At 45.5% G+C, this 23,430-nt stretch overlaps 1 protein-coding gene across 4 annotated transcripts in view; it reads left to right on the top strand.

The window, feature by feature from the left end:
* The window catches only part of PRPSAP2 (phosphoribosyl pyrophosphate synthetase associated protein 2), a 71,929-nt gene extending 53,487 nt beyond the window's left edge, over window positions 1-18,442 (top strand). For 3 of the 4 annotated variants that reach the window (XM_030923771.1, XM_010355006.2, XM_030923772.1), the window contains 3 exons: window positions 13,658-13,728; window positions 16,218-16,364; window positions 17,912-18,442. In XM_030923771.1, coding sequence (XP_030779631.1) covers window positions 13,658-13,728; window positions 16,218-16,364; window positions 17,912-18,070 — 377 coding nt within the window. In that variant the 3' untranslated portion in view covers window positions 18,071-18,442. The remainder of the gene's footprint in view (window positions 1-13,657; window positions 13,729-16,217; window positions 16,365-17,911) is intronic. The other variant, XM_010355004.2, reaches the window with a different exon arrangement.
* Window positions 18,443-23,430: the final 4,988 nt, after the last annotated feature.

Genomic DNA, 23,430 nt, shown 5'->3' with positions numbered 1-23,430 from the left:
GTAAGACTTCGGCTCTGGGATTCACTCTGAGGCACATTTCTCTCGGGCTGTGAGCCTGTGAAATCAAACAGGTTGTATGCTTCCAAAGTGCAATGGTGGGACAGACATTGGATAGACATTCCCATTCCAAAAAGGAGAAGTGAGGCCCAGTGTGGTGGTTCACACTTATAGTCCCAGCATTTTGGGTGGCCAAGTTGGGTGGGTTGCTTGAGGCCAGGAGTTCAAGACCAAAAGGGAGAAATAGGAAGAAAGGAGGGACAGGTCCTGACCAAGTCTAAAACCCAACCAGACAAACAACATTAGATCTTAAGGCTTAAAAATAATTTTTGACTCAAAGCCCTGCCTTCCGTAAAAACTGGGGCAGGGGTTAGTCCTGCAAAGCTCTGGATGGCCCCACTCCCACAGCTGCAGCAGCTCTCAGTCATTGGAGTCTCAAGCCTGCATCTCTCAGGCTGGAGTTGCATGCTAGTGGTTCTACCAGTCTTGGGTCTTAGGGTGGCTCTGCCCCCATGACTCTACTGGGCTTTGCCCTAGTGAGGGCTCTCTGGTGGCCCTGCCCGTGACAGTTCTCTGCTTGGGCCCTGGCATTCTTTCGGGCATCCTTTGAAGTCTGGGTAGAGATAGGTGTGCCCCCACAGCTCATTCACTCTGTGCACTGTGGAGATGGCACTGCCCAGACACCACTGTGGTTTGTTGCCTGTGCCTTCCAGAGGAGTGGCCCGAGCCATAGTTGGGCCTGCTTGAGCTATAGCTGGAGTGGGTAAGGAGCACTCTGGAATGTGGGAAGTGGAACCTTGAAATCATTCTGCCCCCAAGACCCTGGCATTCTGGGTTTATGATGAGATGGGCAACCACAGAGATCTCAGAAATGCCTTTGGGGTCATTGCTTTACTGTCTTGATGAATAGCATCGGGTTCTTTTATTTATTTATTTTATTTTTTTTTTTTTTTGAGACAAGTTCTCACCCCGTCACCCAGCCTGGAGTGCAGTGGTGTGATCATGGTTCATTGCAGCCTCACCTCCTGGGCTCAAGCAGTCCTCCCACTTCAGCCTCATGAGTAGCTGGAACTACAGGCACTTGCCACCACACCTGGCTAATTTTTGTGTTTTTTGTAGAGGCAAAGTTTTACCATGTAGCCCAGGCTGGTCTTGAACTCTTGAGCTCAAGTGATCCACCCGCCTCAGCTTCCCAAAGTACTTAAGTTGTGAGCCACTACTCCTGGCCATCTGGCTTCTTTCTATCCATACTAATCTCCTTATCAAATGTTTGCTTGGTGGCTGGGCGCAGTGGCTCACACCTGTAATCCCAGCACATTGGGAGGCCAAGGCAGGCGGATCACGAGGTCAGGAGATCAAGACCAGCCTGGCCAACATGGTGAAACCCCATCTTTACTAAAAATATAAAAATTATCTGGGCATGGTGGTGCATGCCATAAATCCCAACTATTTGGGAGGCTGAGGCAGGAGAATCGCTTGAACCAGGGAGTCGGAGGTTGCAGTGAGCCAAGATCCAAGATTGTGCCACCGTACTCCAGCCTGGCGACAGAGTGAGACAACGTCTCAAAGACAGATCTTGATCTGTCTTCCAAGCTGGAGTGCAGTGGTGCGATCAGAGCTCACTGCAGCCTCGACTTCCAGGGCCCAAGCCATTCTGCTACCTCAGCCTCCCAAGTAGCTGGGACTATAGGTGTGTGCCACCAGGCCTGGCTAATTTTTTTTTATTTTATTTTTATTTTTCTTGTAGAGATGGAGCCTTGCTTTGTTGCCTAGACTGGTCACAAACTCTTGAGCTCAAGCAATCCTCCCTCCTTGGCCTCCCAAACTATTGGAATTATAGGCCTGAGCCATTGCATCCAGGCTTGTTTTTACATTTTTTTTTTTTTTTTTTTTTTTTTTTTTTTTGAGATGGTGTCTCGCTCTTTCACCCAGGCTGGAGTGCAGTAGCACGATCTCAGCTCTGCCTCCCGGATTCACGTCATTCTCCTGCCTCACCCTCCCGAGTAGCTGGGACTACAGGCACCCGCCACCATGCCCGGCTAATTTTTTGTATTTTTAGTAGAAACAGAGTTTCACCGTGTTAGCCAGGTTGGTCTCGATCTCCTGACCTCGTGATCCACCCGTCTCAGCCTCCCAAAGTGTTGGGATTACAGGCGTGAGCCACTGCACCCGGCCTCTTTTACATTCTTTACAAGATGGCCAGGCTGGAATATTTGGAAATATATTTTCCAAATATTTAAGTTCTACTTCCCCTTTGATGATAAATCTCATCTTTAATTCATCTTCTTGGATTTTAGTATAAGCAATCAAAAGCAGCCATGCACCCTTTTTTGCCAAAGATTCTATTTCACTGCCCTTTTTTTTTTTTTGAGATGGAGTCTCACTCTGTCACCCAGGCTGGAGTGCAGTGGTGCAATCTTGGCTCACTGCAACCTCCAGCTCCTTGGTTCAAACAATTCTTGTGCCTCGGCCTCCCAAGTAGGTGGGACTACAGGCACCCACCACCATGCCTGGCTCATTTTTGTATTTTTAATAGAGATGACATTTCACCATGTTGGCCAGGTTGGTCTCAAAACTCCTGATCTCAAGTGGTCTGCCTGCCTCGGCTTCCCAAAGTGCTGGGATTACAGACATGAGGCACCACACCCGACCTTTTTTTTTTTTTTTTTTTTTTTTTTTTTGAGACAGTGTTTTACTTTCTTGCCCAGGCTGGAGTGCAGTGGTGTAATCATGGCTCACAGCAACAGCCTTGACCTCCTGGGCTCAATCGATCTTCCCACCTCAGCCTCCCAAGTAGCTGGGACTGCAGGCGTGTGCCACCATGTCTGGCTAATTTTTGTGTTTTATGTAGAGATGGGGTTTTGCCGTGTTGCCCAGGTCAGCTTTGAACTCTTGGGCTCAAGGGATCCTTCCACCTCAGTCTCTCAAAGTGCTGAAATTACAGATGCGAGCCACCATGACCAGCCTACTGTCTGTTTTTCTACTAGCATTATGATCATGACCACTTAGATCATTTCGAAGAAGATTGAGGCTTTCTTTACAACTGTTCTCTTCTTCTGAGCCTGTCTTAGTCTGTTCTGTGTTGCTATAACAGACTACCTAAGACTGGGTATTCTATAAAGAAGACACATTTATTTAGCTCATAGTTTGTCATGCTGGGAAGTTAAAGAGCAGAGCATCACATCTGGCAGTTTCTGGTGAGGGCCACACACTAGGTTGAAACATGGTGGAGAAGAAAAGTGAGCAGGCGGGTGCAGAGAGATCACATGGCAAGCGAGGAAATGGGAGAGTCTGGGAAGCCAAACTCATTTTTATAATAACCTGCTCTCATGGGAACTAAGTGCCCTGAGAGCAAGAACTCACCCCAATAGGAAGGCATTAATCCATTCATGAAAGATCTGCCTCTGTGACCCAAACATCTCCCACTAGGCCCCACTTCTCAATAGTGCACAGTGGGGATTAAATTTTTTCTTTTTTTTTTTTTTTTTTGAGACGGAGTCTTGCTCCATCACCCAGGCTGGAGTGCAGTGGTGTGATTTTGGCTCACTGCAACCTCCGCCTCTCGGGTTCAAGAAATCTCCTGCCTCAGCCTCCCGAGTAGCTGAGACTACAGATGTCCGCCGCCACACCCGGCTAATTTTTTGTATTTTAGTAGAGATGTGGTTTCACCTTGTTGCCCAAGCTGGTTGTGAACTGAGCTCAGGCAGTCCACCCACCTCGGCCTCCCAAAGGGCTGGGATTACAGGCGTGAGCCACCGCGCCTGGCCCAAATTTTTGACATAAGTTTTGGTGGAGACAAAGTACATCCAAACCATAGCAGAGCCCTCACCAGAGCTCCCCTTTACAGTCTGTACGTAGCAATACAGTCTTTTTCTAGCCTTTTCCTCTTCTAGCCTCTGCCCATTACCCAGTTCCAAAGCCACTCCTTCATTGGTAGGTATTTGATACAGTAGCAACTCACTTCTCAGTAGCAATTTCTGTCTTAGTTTGTTAAGGCTGTTATAACAAAATACCTTAGACTTGGTAATTTTTTTTTTTTTTTTTTTTTTTTTTTTTTGAGATGGAGTTTCGCTCTTGTTGCCCAGGCTGGAGTGCAATGATGCGATCTTGGCTCACCACAACCTCCACCTCCCAAGTTCAAGTGATTCTCCTGCCTCAGCCTCCCAAGGAGCTGGGATTACAGGCGTGCGCCACCACGCCTGGCTAATTTTTGTATTTTTAGTAGAGACAGAGTTTCTCCATGATGGTCAGGCTGGTTACGAACCCCCGACTTCAGGTGATCTGCCCACCTCAGCCTTCCAAAGTTCTGGGATTACAGGCATGAGCCACCACACCCGGCCAGACTAGGTAATTTATAAACAACAGAAATTCATTGCTCACAGTTCTGGAGGCTGGGAAGTCCTGGATAAGGCACTAACAGATTGGTGTCAGGGGAGGGCTCACTCCGCTCCTGAGGTGGCACCTTGTTGCTGTGTCCTCACATGGTGGAAGGAGCAAGGCAGCTCTCTGTAAGGACACTAATCCTGTTCATGAAGGCAGAGGCCTTGAGATTTAATCATTTCCCAAAGGCCCCAGCTGTTAATACTGTCAAATTGGGTATTAGGTTCCAACATAGCGTTTTGAGAGGACACCATCTTTAGACCACAGCACTCTCTTTGTCTATGCAAGGACCAGGAGGGAATATGAAGAATGAATGTAGTTGGGTTGGGGTGATAGAGTTATGTATGAATTTGTTTTTGTGTTTAAGAAACTTCCCCATGCCTTAATAACATCTTCTCAAACAAAAAAAAAAAAAAAAAAATGCCGCCTTCGAGTTGTTGGGGAGGAACCCTAACCCCCTGCCCTCATAGATTCAGTGTTTGGTGGCATATGGACTAAACTGGCAAAAGACAGATGAGGAAGAGGAAAGACGGTTTAACCACATACATACAGATGTGTGTGATGCATCTCTTTTGTGTGAGTCACAAAAATGTGACTCAAAGAAGTGGTTAGAATGTGGGGCTTATATAGTATCTTAATAGGGGAACAGGAGAGGCAGAAAAGGCCCATGTGGGAAAACAGATGACTTCTTTTTTTTTTTTGAAACGCTCTTTTGCCCAGCCTGGAGTGCAGTGGCACAATTATGGCTCACTGCAACCCCTGCCTCCCAGGTTCAGGCGATTCTCCTGCCTCAGCCTCCCGGGTAGCTGGGACTACCGGTATGTCCACCATGCCCAGGTAATTTTTGTATTTTGTTTTTGTTTTTGTTTTGTTTGTAGAGACGGGGTTTCGCCATCTTAGCCAGGCTGGTCTCAAACTCCTGACCTCAAGTGATTTGCCTGCCCCAGCCTCCCAAAGTGCTGGGATTACAGGTGCCCGGCCCAGATGACTTCTTAATAGGGGAAGAGGAGGAGGGAGGGGACTGATGGGAAGTGGGTGCTGAGGAGAATAGATGGGAGAGAGGCTAGTTTTTGACAGCATCTGTTTAGGTGTGGTCTGGACTTCTTCTAGTCTTAAGCGGTAAGAGTCAGTCTTCCCTGGTGTTCCCATGGAGGGGATTTATCACAGTTGAGTTGTTTTGAGTTATTTTGTGAGGCTCTGTTTTTCAGCATATAAGGGACTTCAGGAACTCAAATGCTTTCGGCTCAAAATAATTTTTAGGTCACAGAGGTATATTCTGGACTGTTAGATTTTTGCCTTGCTCATGAGTTTGCTCATTTATAGAGAAAAAAAACAGAAGGAACTAGTGTGGCTGGGATAGCCATGAAGAAGCTGGAATTCCAGCTGTACTTTGTAGATGGCAGCTGAGGTAGAAATGGAAGGCCATCTGGGCAGGGGTTAAATCTCCTGAGGGGTGGGGGACTGAGCTTGAGTTTGCGTCTGGCTCCATCACTTATCGGCTGTATGTCCTTGAGCCTGTTGCTTTCCTAAAAAAGAGCGACAACAAGAGGCCATCCTCAGAGTTGACCCATATGATAGGCCAAGACGGTGGAGAGCCCACGATGTGCCCTCAGGACCCAGCGCTGCCTGCCTTATGTGAATGAGACAGGACTGCAGTGATGAGATGTTTGGTGATGGACTATGGTGTGGCCAGGAAGACACTAACCTGACTACCAGGAGGCCCCAGAAGGGAGGAGATGGACTAAGATAGCAGTATCTGTGGGGAGCCGACCGAGGAGGACTTTGAATACCAGTAAATACACTCGCGTCCTAGAAGGTGGCCAGCAAAGGCTCTCGATCTAGGCTATTTAGTGTTCAGCAGGCCAGGCTTGCATCTGTGTTTGGGATAGGTTGCACGGAAGAGAAGCTGGAAGTGCAGAGGCCAGATCCGGGAGGCTGATGAAGTTGAGCAGGCACATGGGAGGGGAGCTTGATCTCTTGGGCTGTGCTGTCCAGCCGGGTGGCCACCGGCTATGTGTGGCTCCTGCACACTGGGAATGGGGTGGGGAGGAGTGGGAGTGTGAAGGACACACACCCCTAATCTGAAAACCTTAATGTAAATATCTCATTAGTGAAGTTTTATTGATTCTGTGTTAAAATGGTAATATTTTGATATATTGAATCAAATCAAACATGTTATTAAAATTAATTTTACCTTTTTTTGTGCTTCTGTAATGTGGCTACTAGAAAATCTAAAATTGCTTATATGGCTTACATTTGTCACTGTGTATTTGTGTTATGCGTTGTTGCTCTAGGGGGTGGTAGCAATGGGAATGAAAGGGACAGAGCACTTTGAGAAATGTTAAAAAGACAATGGGAGGGAGACCAGGTACGTTGGTGCACTCCTTTAATCCCAGCACTTTGGAAGGCTGAGGTGGAAGATTTGCTTGAGCCCAGGAGTTTGAGACCAACCTGGGCAACATAGCACAACCCCATTTCAAAAAAAAGTTTAAAAATTAGCCAGGTGTCTGGGCACAGTGGCTCACACCTGTAATCCCAGCACTTTGGGAGGCCGAGGCGGGTGGATCATGAGGTCAGGAGTTCGAGACCAACCTGACCAACATGGTGAAACCCTGTCTCTACTAAAAATATAAAAATTAGCTGGGTTTGGTGGCGCAGTGCCTGTAATCCCAGCCACTCAGGAGGATGAGTCAGGAGAATCACTTGAACCCAGGAGGCGGAGGTTGCAGAGAGCTGAGATTGTGCCACTGCACTCCAGCCTGGGCAATAGAGTGAGACTACCTCTCAAAAATAAATAAATAAATAAATAAAATCAGCCAGGTGTGGTGGTGTGCCTGTAATCCCAGCTACTTGAGAGTCTGAGGTGAAAGGATCACTTGAACCCAGGAAGTCGAGGCTGCAGTGAGCCATGATGGTGCCACTGCACTCCAGCCTGGGTGACAGAGTGAAACCCTGTCTCTAAAAAAGATGGCAGGAGGGAATGAACATTTTTAATGTTTTAGTCTCCAGTACAGCCCTTTTAATTGAGTGATGATTTTCTATTTTATAGATAAACAGGGTCAGAAAGAGCAAGCAACTTCCCTGCAGTCACATAGTGACAAGCTGGACTTGTCTGACTAAAACCTGTGCTTTTGCTACTGTGCTCATGGGTCTCTTGGACTTAGTGATGGGGATTTAAGGAGGAGAAAGGCAGGAGATAGAGCCAAGGTTCAGGATTTGGGGCTGGGAAGGTGTTAATAAAGTGTTTGGCTCAGGGCCTCAAAGCCTTTTGCTTATGTGTGCATTTCTCACAGCCTCATGTGCCCAGGCTGTTGGTGCTGGGGATTAGGCCTGGGGCTGCCGCTCCCTTTCAGAATTCTTGTCTGGCCTCAGAGGGGCTTGTATCTAGGAACTTCAGCAGAACCCTGCGAGGGCTGGCTGGGACCATTGGTGAGATGAGCCATGCCCAGGAGGCATGGATGAATATATGTTCCTTTTCAGTCCTGCAAGCGTGTGGGCTGTGATGAGGAATGCATTGGCAGTCTTTAGATGAATGCTGCTTCTTTGGAACTTGCTGGGTGTTAGCTTTTGGTGTGGCCTTAGGGAGTTGACTCTGGACTGCAGACACTGAACTAGAGGTTTCCCATCTGGAAATGAGGTCATGGGACTGGATGATCTCTACGTTCTTTCTAATACTTCTTTTTTTTTTTTTTTTTTTTTTTTTTGAGACGGAAGTCCCGCTCTGTCGCCCAGGGTGGAGTGCAGTGGCGCAATCTGGGCTCACTGCAAGCTCGCCTCCTGGGTTCACGCCGTCCTCCTGCCTCAGCCTCCCGAGTAGCTGGGACTGTAGGCACTCGCCAGTATACCCAGCTAATTTTTTGTATTATTTAGTAGAGATGGGGTTTCACTGTGTTAGCCAGGATGGTCTCTATCTCCTGACCTCATAATCCGCCCGCCTCAGCCTCCCAAAGTTCTGGGATTACAGGCGTGAGCCACCACGCCCGGCAATATTTCTTTACTCATGTGATCTTTATGTTTCATAATTTTAATTATAATGTTTCTAAGTTTATGTTTTGACTCAAGTAGTGATCATTACAGGCCGTCTTTGGGAATGGAGAATTTTAGTTTCACGGATCCTAAATATTGGATTGTTTTTATACATTTGATGATTTGACACCCTACATAGAATGGTTTTTTTTTTTTTTTTTTTTTTTTTTTTTGAGACGGAGTCTCGCTCTGTCACCCAGGCTGGAGTGCAGTGGCCGGTTCTCAGCTCACTGCAAGCTCCGCCTCCCGGGTTTATGCCATTCTCCTGCCTCAACCTCCGAGTAGCTGGGACTACAGGCGCCCGCCACCTCGCCCGGCTAGTTTTTTGTATTTTTTAGTAGAGACGGGGTTTCACCGTGTTAGCCAGGATGGTCTCGATCTCCTGACCTCGTGATCCGCCCATCTCGGCCTCCCAAAGTGCTGGGATTATAGGCTTGAGCCACCGCGCCCGGCCATAGAATGGTTTTTTAAGGTACTAGCAAATAATATATGAAGGGAAAAGAAAGCATTCTTCCTGCAGCATCTTGAATATAAAGATTTTGTTATTTAGTATTAGATTCTAAAACTTATTTTGTATCCTCTGATTTCTTATAGATAAAAATATGCCTACTAAAAAACAATGAAAATACTTTTTCAGGCCGGGCGTGGTGGCTCAAGCCTGTAATCCCAGCACTTTGGGAGGCCGAGACAGGCGGATCACGAGGTCAGGAGATCGAGACCATCCTGGCTAACACGGTGAAACCCCGTCTCTACTAAAAAATACAAAAAACTAGCCGGGCGAGGTGGCGGGCGCCTGTAGTCCCAGCCACTCGGGAGGCTGAGGCAGGAGAATGGCGTAAAACCCGGGAGGCAGAGCTTGCAGTGAGCTGAGATCCGGCCACTGCACTCCAGCCCGGGCAACAGAGCCAGACTCCGTCTCAAAAAAAAAAAAAGAAAGGAAGAAAATACTTTTTCAGAATAGAAACACTATATATAATATTTGAAAATATTACAATCCATAAAAGTTAGAAGAAAATAATAATTAGTGCTTGATCTCACTAATCAAAGACACACCACTTTAATTTGTTGAGCCTCCTTTTAGTTTTTCCACCCTTATTTTCATAGAGCTGCAATGCATGGTTAATGCATAATTGTGCATGTTGCTGCCTCCTCCTCCCAGCTTCCTGATGTGTCGTCTCAGGTCACCAGAAACTTCCAAAAGAAACAGCAATTTCTTTCTTTTTTTTTTTTTTTCTTGGAGACTGGGTCTCACTTTGTCACCCAGGCTGGAGTGCAGTGGCACAATCACGGCTCACTGCAGCCTTGACCTCCCAGGCTCAAGCGATTTGTCTGCATCAGCCTCTTGTAAACAGCATTTTTATGGCTGTCTGATATCCCATCATATGAATATGGCGTAGACTGCCCAACCACAGCCTAATTTGCGGTTTTTATGTTTTCTTCTGTTCTTTGCCCATATAATGTGGCAGTGAATATATGTGGATAAAACACTCTTCCCACACTTTGGCTTATTTCATTTCAAGCTTCTAAAAGTGAGATTAATGAGTCAGAAGGCATGAATATAAGGCTTTTTGTCAAGTTGATTTCCTAAAGGGCTATTCATTACACTTTTTCACCGGGATTGAGGTCAAGTGTCCTGGGAGTAGGAGTGTTGAACATGTAGAAAGTCACTTCAGTTCTGGAATTTATCTTGCTTTGCTTTGTTTTGTTACACTTTTTTGTCCTCTCCTGATGCTCACCTAGGGTCACACATTGCCTCTGGTTGTCATATGTCTTTCGTCTCTTTCAATCTGGAGCAGGGGTTCTCAATCAGGGAGTGGACATTGTCTCCTAGAGGACATTTGGAAATGTCTGGAGATAGTTTTGATTATCACAACCAAGGGGGTGGCTACTGGCATCTAGTGAGTAGAGGCCAAGCATGCTGCTAAACTTCTCACAGTACACAGGGTGTTCCCTTGCAGCATAAATGTATCTGGCCCAAGACGTAAGCAGCTGAAAACCCCTGATCTAGAACAGTCCTTTCACTTCCAGCCTGGTCGACAGAGCGAGACTCCATCTCAAAAAAAAATTTTTTTTAAATTGAAGTCAAAGTCATATAACATAGAATTAACCATTTTAAAGTATAAAATTTACTACCTTTGGCCGGGCGCGGTGGCTCATGCCTGTAATCCCAGCAACTTTGGAAGGCCGAGGAGGGCGGATCACGAGGTCAGGAGATCCAGACCATCCTGGCTAACACGGTGAAACCCCATCTCTACTAAAAATACAAAAAATTAGCCGGGCGTGGTGGCAGGAGCCTGTAGTCCCAGCTACTCGGAGGCTGAGGCAGGAGAATGGCATGAACCCAGGAGGCAGAGCTTGCAGTGAGCCGAGATCGCGCCACTGCACTCCAGCCTGGGCTACAAAGCGAGAGTCCGTCTCAAAAAAAAAAAAATTTACTGCCTTTCAGTATATTCACAGTTTTGTGCAGTTACCATTTCTTTCTAGTTTCAAAACTTCTCATTACCCCAGAAGAACACCCTGCACCCATTAAGTAGTTTCCCCATGCCCCCTTCCCCCAACCCCTGGCAACCACTCATCTCCATTCTCTTTCTGTGGATGTTTGCCTACTCTGGACATTTCATATAAATGGAATCATATAACATGTAGACTTTTGTATCTGGCTTCTTTCTCTGAGCATGTTTTGAGGTTCATCCATGGGATAGCACGTGTCAGTGCTTCATTGCTTTTGATGGCTGGATAATATTTCATTGTCAGCATTTGATAGGAATTTGGGTTGTTTCCACTTTTGGCTGTGCTGCTCCGTATATTCATGTATGAGTTTCTGTGTGGATAGATGGTTCATTTCTCGTGGTCTATACCTGGGATCAGAATTGCTGGGTCTTTTGGTGTATGTTTAACTTTTTGAGGAACTGCCAGCCTTTTCTCACAGCAGCTGCACCATTTTATATTCCTACCAGTAATGTACAAAGGTTCCAGTTTCTCCACATCCTCATCAACACTTATTTTCTACTTTTTTATTGTAGTCAGCCCAATGGGCATAAAGTGGCATCTCATTGTGATTTTGATAAACATTTCCCTAATGACTACTGACTTCATTTGTATATCTTCTTTGGAGAAATATCTGTTGAAATCCTTTGCCCGTTTTTGAACTAGGTTTGTCTTTTTATTGTTGAATTATAAAAGTTATTTATATATTTTGCCATATACGTAAGTGTATATATATATAATTTTTTATTTTTTTATTTTTATTATTTTTTTTGAGACAGGGCCTCACTTTCTCACCCAGGCTGGAGTGCAGTGGTGCAGTTGTGGCTCACTGGAGCCTTGACCTCCCAAGCTCAAGTGATCCTTTCACCTCAGCCCCCTCCAAGTAGCTGGGACTACTGGCATGCACCACCATGCCTTGCTAACTTTTGTATTTTTTGTAGAGACAGGTTTTCGCCATGTTGCTGAGGCTGGTCTCAAACTTCTGAGCTCAGGCAGGCAATCTGTCCGCCTCAACCTCCCAAAGTGCTGGAATTACAGGCGTGAGCCACCATGCCCAGCCTACTTTATATATTTTGGACACTAGACTCGTACTGGATACATGATATGCAAATATTTTCTGCCATTCTATAGGTTATTTTTTTACTTTTTTATATTTATTTATTTTGAGATGGTGTCTTGCTCTGTTGCTCAGGCTAGAATGCAATGGCATATCTCCTCTCACTGCAACCTCCACCTCCTGGGTTTAAGCGATTCTCCTGCCTCAGCCTCCCAAGTAGCTGGGATTACAGGTGCACGCCACCATGCCTGGCTAATTTTTGTATTTTTAGTAGAGACAGGGGTTTCACCATGTTGGCCAGGCTGGTCTCAAACTCTTGACCTCGTGATCTGCCCACCTCGGCCTCCCAAAGTGCTGGGATTGTAGCCATGAGCCACCACGCCCAGACCTCTTTTTTATTTATTTTTTATTGAGACAGGATCTCACTGTGTCACTGAGGCTGGAGTGCAGTAGCATGATCATTGCTAAATGCAGCCTTGGAACCTCCCAGGCTCAAGTGACCCTCTTGCCTCAGCCTTCTGAGTAGCTGTGACTACAGGTGCACACCACCATGCCTGGGTAATTAAAAAAAGAAATTTATAGAGATGGGGTCTCACTGTGTTGCCCAGGATGGTCTTGAACTCCTGAGCCCAAGCAATCCTGTCTCCTCAGCCTCCCAAAGTGCTGGAATTATAGGTGCGAGTCACCACGCCCAGCCACAAAAGATTTTAATTTTGATTAAGTCCAATTTATATTTTTGTTGCTTTTCGGTATAATACCTAAGAATTCTATTTTCTTTCTTTCCTTTTTTTTTTTTCTTTTTTATTTTTTTGAGACACGGTCTTGCCGTGTTGCCCAGGCTGGGCTGCAGTGGCATGATCTTGGCTCACTGCAACCCCCACCTCCCGGGCTCGAGTGATCCTCCCACTTCAGCCCTCCAAGTAGCTGGGACTACAGGCATGTGCCACCACCAAACCTGGCTAATTTCTGTATTTTTTTTTGTAGAGATGGTGTTTCACTGTGTTGCCCAGGCTGGTCTCAAACTCCTGGGCTCAAGACATCCACCCAGCTCGGCCTCCCAAAGTGCTGGGATTACAGGTGTGAGCCACTGCTCCTGGCCAAGAATCCTATTTTCTTAAATTTCTTTCAATGATGATTTGTAGTTTTCACAAGTCCTTGGTTAAACTTATTCCTAGTATTTTATTCTTTTGCCTCCTTTTGTAAATGGAATTGCTTTCTTAATTCCCTCTTTTGATTGTTCAGTGCTGCTTGTATAGCAACTGATTTTGTGTGTTGATTTTGTTCTTGGCAACTTGACTGAATTCGTATTTTAACTTTAGTGAGTGTATTTGTGGATTCTTGGGGATTTTCAGTAGGTAGGATCATGTCATCTGCTAATAGAGATAGTTTTACTTTTCCTTTCTGATCTGGATGCCTTTCATTTTGTTTTCTTGCCTAATTACCCTTGCTAGCATATCCAGTATCACGGTGGATGGCAGTGGTGCAGCAGGCACCCTTGTCTTGTTCCTGATCTTAGGGGAAAGCTTTTGACCTTGGGCCATAAAGTATCAAGTCAGCTGTGGGTTTTTTTAGTTGCCCTTTATCAGATTGAGGAAATTCCCTTCTATTCCTAGTTGGTTGAATGTTTTTATCTTGAGATATTAACTTATTTAAAATTGTGTTTTACTTTTTAATATAAAAACTTTGGTGTGTGTGTTTTATTCCAACCAGTGCTGATTCCTAAAGAAAAGCCCCCAATCACAGTTGTGGGTGATGTTGGAGGAAGGATTGCCATCATTGTGGTATGTAGACCTCTTTTATTATTAATTCTAGCATTTGCCATTGTTATTCTGTTGATTGATTGATTACTTGATTGATTGATTTTGTGACAGTCTTGCTGTCACCCAGGCTGGATTGCAGTGGTGCGTTCTCGGCTCACTGCAACTTCTGCCTCCCAGGTTCAAACGATTCTCTTACCTCAGCCTCCCAAGTAGCTGGAATTACAGGTGCCTGCCACCATGCTTGGCTAATTTTTGTATTTTTAGTAGAGATGGGGTTTCACCACGTTGGCCAGGCTGGTCTCGAGCTCCTGACCTCGTGATCTGCCCGCCTTGGCCTCCCAAAGTGCTGGGATTACAGGCGTGAGCCACTGCACCCGGCCACCACTGCATTTAAAAAAAAAAAAAAAAAAAAACTTTTTATTTTGAAGTAATTATAGATCCACAGGAAGTAGGGGGAAATACACAGGGACATCCTGTGTATTCATTACCCAGCATCCTCCATCTTGCTTAACTATGGTACAGTAACACAGCCTGGAAATTCTCAGTGCCACAGTCACAGAGGTCCTTCAGACAGCACCAGTTGTGCATGTAGTGTATGTGTGTGTGTGTGTGTGTGTGTGTGTGTGCAGTCTTATCATGGGTAGCTTTGTGGAACCACCACCACAGTCAGGACACAGAATTGCTCCTTCACTGCAAGGCACCCTCATGCTTCCCTTCATAGCTACACCCACATCCTTCCCACCCAATCTGCAACCCCTGGTGTCTTTGTCCATTTTGTGCTGCTGTAACACATAAGACTAGGTTGTTTATACAGAATAGAAGAAATTTATTCTCTAACAGCTCTAGAGGCTGGATGTCCAAATCATGGCACCAGCATTTGGTCTGGTGAGGGCCTTCTTGCTGCATCCTCACATGGCAGAAGGACAAAAAGGAATGAACTTTCCTTCAGAAGGGCAGGAAAGAGGCGAACCCACTCCCACAAGCCTTTTTATAGCGACATGAATCCATTCCTCACGGCAGAGCCCTCACAACAGAGCCCTCACAACCTAAACACTTCCCCAAAGACCCCACCTCCCAACACTGTTGCACTGGGGAATAAGTTTCCAACACATGAATTTTGGAGAGACAAAAACATTCAAGCCACAGCACTGGCAACCCATGATCTGTCCTCTGTATTTCTAATTATTATTTCAAGAATGTCATATAAATGGAATCTATGGTTTATAACCTTTTGAGTTTTGGTTAACCTGCCATGATTACCCTGAGATCCATCCAGTTTGTTTTGTATATAAATATCTTATTCCTTCTTATTGCTGGGCAGTATCCCATGGCATAGAGGTACCAGAGTTTATTTGTTGAAGGACATTTGGATGATTTCCAGGTTGGAGCTATTATACATAAAACTCACTATGTACATTTATGTATGGGTTTTTGTGTGAACAGAATTTTGATTTCTCTGGGGTAATTGCACTTATAAATGCGGTTGTTGGTTTGCATAGTAGTTGCAAATATAGTCTTATAAGAGACTGTCAAACTGTTTGCCAAGGTGGCTGTACCATTTTACTAGTAGTACTTTTTAGGTAGCGTGTGTGTGTGTGTGTGTGTGTGTGTATTTTTGAGGGGGTATGGTCTGGGTCTGCTGCCCAGGTTGGAGTGCAGTGGCTTGATCACAGCTCACTGCAACTTCCACCCCTTGGGCTCAAGCAATCCTCCTGCCTCAGCCTCCCAAGTAGCTAGGACTACAGGTGCGTACCACCATGCCTGGCTAGTTTTTGTTTTCGTAGAGACTGGGTTTCACCATGTTGCTCAGGCTGGTCTTGAACGCCTGAGCTCAAGCAATCCTCCCACCTCAGCTTCCCAAAGTGCTGAGACTACAGGTGTGAGCCACCACGCCTAGCCTTTACATGTATATTTTTGATCATGGTAACTTCAGTATGCAATAAAAGAGTAGAAACCACTGAACTGGGTATTTTTTTATTAAAAACAATAATCATTATTATTTTTTCCATTATAATAACATGTAAAAAACATATTTCCCATATGCTCAGTGGAGAAAATTTGGAAATAAGGTAGCAAGAAGCAAGGGGAAAGAGGCAACCATAATTCTATTACCCAGAGTCGAAAACATCTTTTAACACTTTTTCTGTGCATTAAAAACAAAAAAAGAAAATCATACCTCCATCATTTCTGGTGCGATGTGCATTGTGACAGCACAGTGTTGGCCAGTTACGGTGCAGAAAACAGTGCTACCCCTGGGAGCCTGGAGTGTGGTGGGAGATAGCCCGAATAGTGAGTGGCAGGTGCTGTGCAGGAGGAGGCTCGTGTGAAAGTCCTGGAGGGATGCCATGGGGCACGGTGATGGGGACATGGGGCCGTGCTGTCTGTACAAGGCCAAATGGAAGAGCAGATTTTTCACTATAAATGTAGGCAGACCCTTTTTTTTCCCTGGTTGTCTAACCTATTATTATAGAAGTGCTCATATACATTCTTTTCTATCTGTGCTTTGGCAGGATGACATCATTGATGATGTTGACAGCTTTCTTGCTGCAGCAGAGACCCTGAAGGAAAGAGGTGCATATAAGATCTTTGTGATGGCAACTCATGGCTTGTTGTCTTCTGACGCCCCCCGGCTGATTGAAGAGTCTGCCATTGATGAGGTAACAGGGTCTGGGTGTGTTTGTGAGGACAGCTGCCTGGGCTTCTGGCACATCATGATCTTTAGTTACAGCAAGTAGGGACAAGACTGAGATTGTGGTTAAGAAAGGAATCAAGGGCTGGGCATGGTGGTTTATGCCTATAATCCCAGCACTTTGGGTGGCTGAGGCAGGCAGATTACCTGAGGTCAGGAGCTGGAGACCAGCCAACAGGCAGAAACCCGCTCTCTACTAAAAATACAAAAATTAGCCTTGCATGGTGGTGGGCACCTGTAATCCCAGCTACTTGGGAGGCTGAGGCAAGAGAATCGCTTGAACCCAGGGAGCAGTGGCTGCAGTGAGCCGAGATTGTGCCACTGCACTCTAGCCTGGATAACAGAATGAGACTCTGTCTCAAAAAAAACATAATAATAATAATAATAATGTATACAACTCATTAGTTTTTAGAATGTTTGGAGTTGTGCAGTCGTTACCATAGTTGATTTTAGAACATTTTCTTCTCCCTAGAAAGGAACGCCATACCCATTAGCAGTCACTTCACATTTTCTCTCACTGACGTTAGTCCCTGGCAACCACTAATCTGCTTTCTGTCACTCTAGATTTGCCTGTTCTGGACATTTCATATTAATGAGATTACACAATGTGTGGTCTTTTGTGCTGGCTTCCTTCACTCAACATAGTATTTTCAAGGTTCATCCATGTTGTAGCATGAATCAGTACTTCATTCCATTTTATGATCAAAGAATACTCTGTTACATGGATAGTCCACATTTTGTCTCTCTTTTCGTATTTCATGTCGATAGAAATTTTTTCCGCTTTTTAACTTATGCATGGTGCTGCAGTAAACATTTGTGTACAAGCTTTTGTGTAGACATCTGTTCCCTTCTCTTTGATGCGTACCTAGGTTTAGTACTGCTGGGTCATACAGTAACTTCATGTTGAAACTTTCGAGGAGCTGCCAGACTGTTTTTCAAAGCAGCCGCACCATTTTACATTCCCACAGCAGTGAGTGGGGGGGTTCCAGTTTCTCTGCACGCCTCCAATACTTGTTATTATCTTTTTTTGCCATACCTGTCCTAGTGGGTGTGAGGTTATCAAATCTTAACCTAAGAAACACAGGCCAGGCGCAGTGGCTCATGCTTGTAATCCCAGCACTTTGGGAGGCTGAGGCGGGTGGATCATGAGGTTAGGACATCGAGACCATCCTGGCGAACATGGTGAAACCCTGTCTGTACTCAAAACACAAAAAAATTAGCTGGGCTTGGTGGCGGGCACCTGTAGTCCCAGCTACTTGGGAGGCCGAGGCAGGAGAATGGCATGAACCCGGGAGGCAGAGCTTGCAGTGAGCCGAGATGGCGTCACTGCACTCCAACCTGGGTGACAGAGCAAGACTCCATCTAAAAAAAAAAATTGAAACATTGACTTGAGACATAGATCCACTGTTTTCCTGTCATGGCGAGCCTCAGATTTGAGAAGCTATCACATTTCCAGATCAAACCATGAAGCTACTTGGCTTTCTGATGCTCTGGTTTTTTTCTCTTGCTTCACAGGTAGTGGTCACCAATACAATTCCACATGAAGTCCAGAAGCTCCAGTGCCCCAAGATTAAAACCGTGGATATCAGCATGATCCTTTCAGAGGCAATCCGTCGGATCCACAATGGGGAGTCCATGTCCTACCTTTTCAGAAACATAGGCTTAGATGACTGAACAGCTTTCCTTTAGGAAAACTCCCAAGGGCCAAACTGGAAACACAAGAGTGACTGCTCGGTGGGATAGAGTTCACAGGAACCGTCATGTTTGTTCCTCCCTCTCCCCTGTAACCTCTCTTCTTGTTGATTCCTATGAAGATAGACCAACTTTTTATGTCGGTTTGGGTGTTCGTGAGTTTGGGGAACCATTTTTATAAAAGAAAAACTTTATTCTCCTCTTTTGAAAAGGTAAGACCTTGTTTTAGTTTTAACTGTTTAAAAAATAACACTTGGGCCGGGCACGGTGGCTCAAGCCTGTAATCCCAGCACTTTGGGAGGCCGAGACGGGCGGATCACGAGGTCAGGAGATCGAGACCATCCTGGCTAACACGGTGAAACCCCGTCTCTACTAAAAATACAAAAACTAGCCGGGCGAGGTGGCGGGTGCCTGTAGTCCCAGCTACTCGGGAGGCTGAGGCAGGAGAATGGTGTAAACCCGGGAGGCGGAGCTTGCAGTGAGCTGAGATCTGGCCACTGCACTCCAGTCCGGGTGACAGAGCGAGACTCCGCCTCAAAAAAAAAAAAAAAAAAAAAAAAAAAATAACACTTGGAATAAGATTTGTAAGCTCACAAAGTCTTTTTCTGAAGTTGCTTGAGCCAAGTGCTTAAAAAGTTAATAAAATAAAATGATCTGTATGATACCTGCAGTTGAAAAGCCAAAAAGATTATACTGTCAAGTCCAGTAAATGACATTTTTAGAGATGCTTTTGTAGACAAGCATATGCAATATGTGATTGTATTTATTTTCTGCAACTAAAACAGGAATAAAAACTTGTGTTTGTGTGTTTTTCTAAAACTTTGTGTTTTGGCAATCGTTTTATAACTAAAATAAAATGAAAGCTGAATCTACACACTGTGAATGTTGAAATGTTTATCAGCTTGTTTTCTCTTCTGCAGCTTTGTGGGGGGATGCAGTAGCCTCCCAGAGATGTAATATTCTCTGTTCTGATAATTTGTCCAAGGCCCTGAAAGTTCCCGACCTGTAGTCATTTGACTGAGGAGGGAGAGGAGTTGGAATCTCAGTATGCAAGGCCGCAGGCAGCAGAAGAACCAGTGAGCACCATCTGCCCTTGGTCTTGGTGTGGCTTTGCCTCTCTTCCATGGCTGGCTGTTCTCTGTCATGCTCTAGGGAGATGAGATGCTGGGAGATGCATCCCAAAGGGCAAGTGACATGACCCTTGTTGCTATCAAGGGTCTAAATATCATCTGTCTTTAGAGTTTAGGACCCTGAACTTCCACACAGAGTCCATTGGACTGGCCTCCCCTGGAGCACTGGCACTGGGGTTTATGCCCACCTGTCCTCCCACTCAGCCTGACTTATGAAGGAAAATGTAGACTTGCTCATAAAAACTAATTTTTCTTCCTCCCAAAACACCTTAAACCTTTGCTTTCTGCTTTTCTTGTTAGAATCTGGAATAAAATAGTAGTCTATTTAGCACAAAATTAAGATCAGTCACCAGCCATGCTGGCCTTCCCTGTGCTCCACAGAGAGCAGCGTGGCCCGTGAGCTTGCCCCAGTAGGCCAGGGCCTTGTTTGTGCAGAAGCACCAAGGGCTCTGCTTCTGGAAGCTGCCCAAGTATTCCATGGGCTCCTGCACCCCCAGCAGTGCCACCTTCACACCTAGTTTACTTCTGAGGAAACAGCTTTGGGGGAAAGGTGTTCTCTCCCCAAGTTTTCAAATCCAGTTAATGATAGAGCTATTTACTTTGAAAAAGTGTCCTTGCCTTCTGTGAACCTGTTCCTAGAAATGAGGCCTCTCGATCTTCAGAATGAATTGGCTTAGGGCATGGGATGGTAGCTGGCGGCTTCTTTGCCAGGGCAGCTCTGTCAGTTGCATGCTGGAGACCACCCAGTTTCTACATTTGGAAGAAGAGCTTTGGGAGCAAGGTGTCGCCACCCATGAGATTGGAGCCTGCCTGTGGTGCCGGGACCTCCCACTGTTGCTGTGAAATGAGCTGAAGAGGCTTCAGTAAGTCTCACAGCTCCAGCCTCTGCTGGGTTTGGGTTTTTCCTACCTTCTGCTCTTTGGATGCTATCTAACCATTTGCTACTATAGATGACGGTTGAAGTCACCATGTGGTTTGGCTTATACCAAGTGACAGGCACTTCCTGAGCAGCCATGGGGCATCCCCTGGGGTGGCCGTGCTGACACAGTGGCCCTCCATGGTTTGGGAATGGCGGTGCTGCACTAGCAGGGAGGACGGGTCCTGCTCTGGGCTCCTTGGAGATGCAGTGGACTCTCAAGCTCCTTCAGTGGGAGGTTTCCTCCTGCCACTGTGTCCAGGGAACTTTGACCCCCATGGTTTTTCCTGGCATGTCATCCTTCATGAAGAAAAGTCATATTTACAGAAGTGAATGGAAACATGTTTTATGGGAGTGTTTTCCTCTGGGTAATGAACTTGGCTAAGGCTAGGATCCTTCACACCCACAGAGACTCGAAGGTCTGCTCTGAGTTGGCTCTGGAAGAACGTGAAGATGAGTGCCGGGGGGAGCCACGGGCAGGGCATGTGCCAGGGGATGGCTGACGGAGGGCTGAGGCCAGGAAAGACAATTGGCAGATGATGGTAGGGGAAAGTGGAGTGCCACGTCCTGGCCCCCGGGCTGGGGCAGGAGGATGGAGGCCCTCAAGGGGCAAGTCAGGTGCCCAGTAAGGACACCCAAACCTTTCAGCCACCCCCTTCCCTGTCTAGAGGAGACCCCGTATACAGTTTCTCCATGTATTATAGGCTTTTCTTTGGCCAAAGAAGCCATTTACCCTCTAGACTACTGTCTTTGCTAGAGACAGAGACAGTCTCTGTGGCCAGAGATAATGGTGAAGTAAACCCAGAAATTCTATGACAGAAAACAGGCTAATCGTTTCCAGTTCTGACTGTGATGTCATCGCTTGACAGATGTGGTTAGAGCAATGCTCTCGAGGCATCAAGAGCACACAGGATGCCACCAAAGGGCATGAGTGGATGGACAAATACCAGTTCCACCACACTGGGACATTAATCTTTTGTCTCTCACTGTTTATTACCTCTAAGGCTGAGGAGGGAGGATTGCTTGAACCCAGGAGGTGGAGGTCACAATGAGCCGAGATCATGCCACTGCACTCCAACCTGGGCAACAGAGCAAGACCCCATCTCAAAAAAAGTTGTAGAATTCAACACCTGCTTTTAACAGATCAACCAGACAAAAGATCAATAAGGAAAGAGATCACATCACTGTACTCCATGCTGGTGACAGAGTGAGACTCTCTCAAGAAAAAAAAAAAAAAGGCTGAAATGCTCAATTTTATGTTGTATGTATTGTGTACTTTATAAAACATCGTTGGAAGAAATTAAAGACGACCTAAATAGGAAGACATCCCACGATCACGGGTTGGAAATCTTAATATCATTAAGATGCAATACTCCAAAGCAATCTACAGATTCAGTGTAATATCTATCAAAATCCCCAATGGCATCTTTTGGCAGCTATAGAAAAGCCCATCCTTAAATTCATACGGAATCACCGAGGACCTCAAATAGCCAAATCAGTGTGAAAAAGAACAAAGTTTGAGGACTTGTACTTCTCGATTTCAGAACTTACTACTAAGCTATACTAATCAAAGACAGTGTAGTTCTGGCATAAGGAGAGGCATATAAGTCAATGGAGTAGAATCAAGAGTTCAGAAATAAACACTATCTAGTCAATTGATTTTTGACAAAGTTGCCAAGATCTCTCAGCAGGAAAAAGAATGGTGATTTTTGGGGGTGGGGGTTCTTTTTCGTTTTGTTTTGTTTTGTTTTTTTGAGACAGAGTCTCACTCTGTTGCCCAGGCTGGAGTGCAGTGGCACGATCTCGGTTTACTGGCACTATCTCGGCTCACTGCAACCTCTGCCTCCTGGGTTCAAGCAATTCTTGTACCTCAGCCTTTCAAGTAGCTGAGTCTACAGGCACACACCACCATGCCTGTATATATACACACACACACACACACACACACACATATATATATATTGTTTTCTTTTTTTCTTTTTGAGACTGAATCTCACTCTGTCGTCCAGGCTGGAGTGCAGTGATACAATCTTGGCTCACTGCAACCTGCACCTCCCGTGTTCAAGCAATTCTCCTGCCTCAGCCTCCTGAGTAGCTAGGATTACAGGCATATGCCACCATACCCAGCCAATTTTTGTATTTTTAGTAGAGACGGGGTTTCACCATGTTGGTCAGGCTGTTCTCAAACTCCTGACCTTGTGATCTGCCTGCCTCAGCCTCCCAAAGTGCTGGGATTACAGGCGTGAGCCACCGTGCCCGGCCCAAAAACATTTTTTAAATGGGATTTGAATAGGCATTCCCACAAAGAAAGATATACAAAAAGATATACAGGCCGGGTGTGGTGGCTCACGCGTGTAATCCCAGCATTTTGAGAGGCCGTGGGTGAATCACTTGATTGCCAAGAATTTGAGACCAGCCTGGCCAACGTGGAAAAGCCCCGTCTCTACTAAAAATACAAAAATTAGCTGAGCATGGTGGTGCACGCCTGTAATTCAAGCTACTCAATGGCTGAGACACAAGAATCGCTTGAACCCAGGAGGCAGAGGTTGTAGTGAGCCAAGATTATGCCAAGACACGGTAACTCAGTTTCAAAAAAAAAAAACAAAAAGATGTACAGGCATTCATACAAAAAATATATCTAAATGGAAAGATGCTCAGCATCATTAGTCATAGGTAGTATAAACAAAAACCACAATGAGATACCAGTTGATACCCATTTGAATGGTTGTACTACAAAACAAAACCAGAAATAACAAGTGTCGGCACCAGTTGCAGTGCTGCACACCTGTAGTCCCAACTACTCGAGAGGCTGAGGTGGGAGGATCACTTGAGCCCAGGGGTCTGAGACCAGCCTGGGCAACATAGTGAGACCCTGCCTTGTAAAACAAACTAACAAAAACAAGTATTGGCAAGAATATGGAAAAACTGGAGCCCTCATACATACACTGCTGGTGGAAAGGTAAAATGATGAAGCTGCTGTGGAAAACAGTCTGACAGTTCCTCAAAAAATTAAACATAAAATTACCAGATGATCCAGCAGTTCTGCTCCTGGGTATATTCCAAAAAACATTACAAACAGATACCCAAATAAGTACATGGACATACATGTTCAGATGCACTATTCACCATCACCAAATTGTGCAATCCCAAATGTCCATCAATGGATCAATAAACAAATCTTAGTATTTAATGCCTGTAATCCTAATACTTTGAGAGGCCAATGCAGACAGATCACTTGAGTTCAGGAGTTCAAGACCAGCCTAGACAACATGGTTGAAACCTCGTCTCTACCAAAA

This window comes from Rhinopithecus roxellana, chromosome 19, assembly GCF_007565055.1.
Source record: "Rhinopithecus roxellana isolate Shanxi Qingling chromosome 19, ASM756505v1, whole genome shotgun sequence".
NCBI classification, from domain to species: domain Eukaryota; kingdom Metazoa; phylum Chordata; class Mammalia; order Primates; family Cercopithecidae; genus Rhinopithecus; species Rhinopithecus roxellana.
The sequence above is the reverse complement of the archived record's forward strand: the minus strand, read 5'-3'. Positions and strand labels throughout refer to the sequence as shown.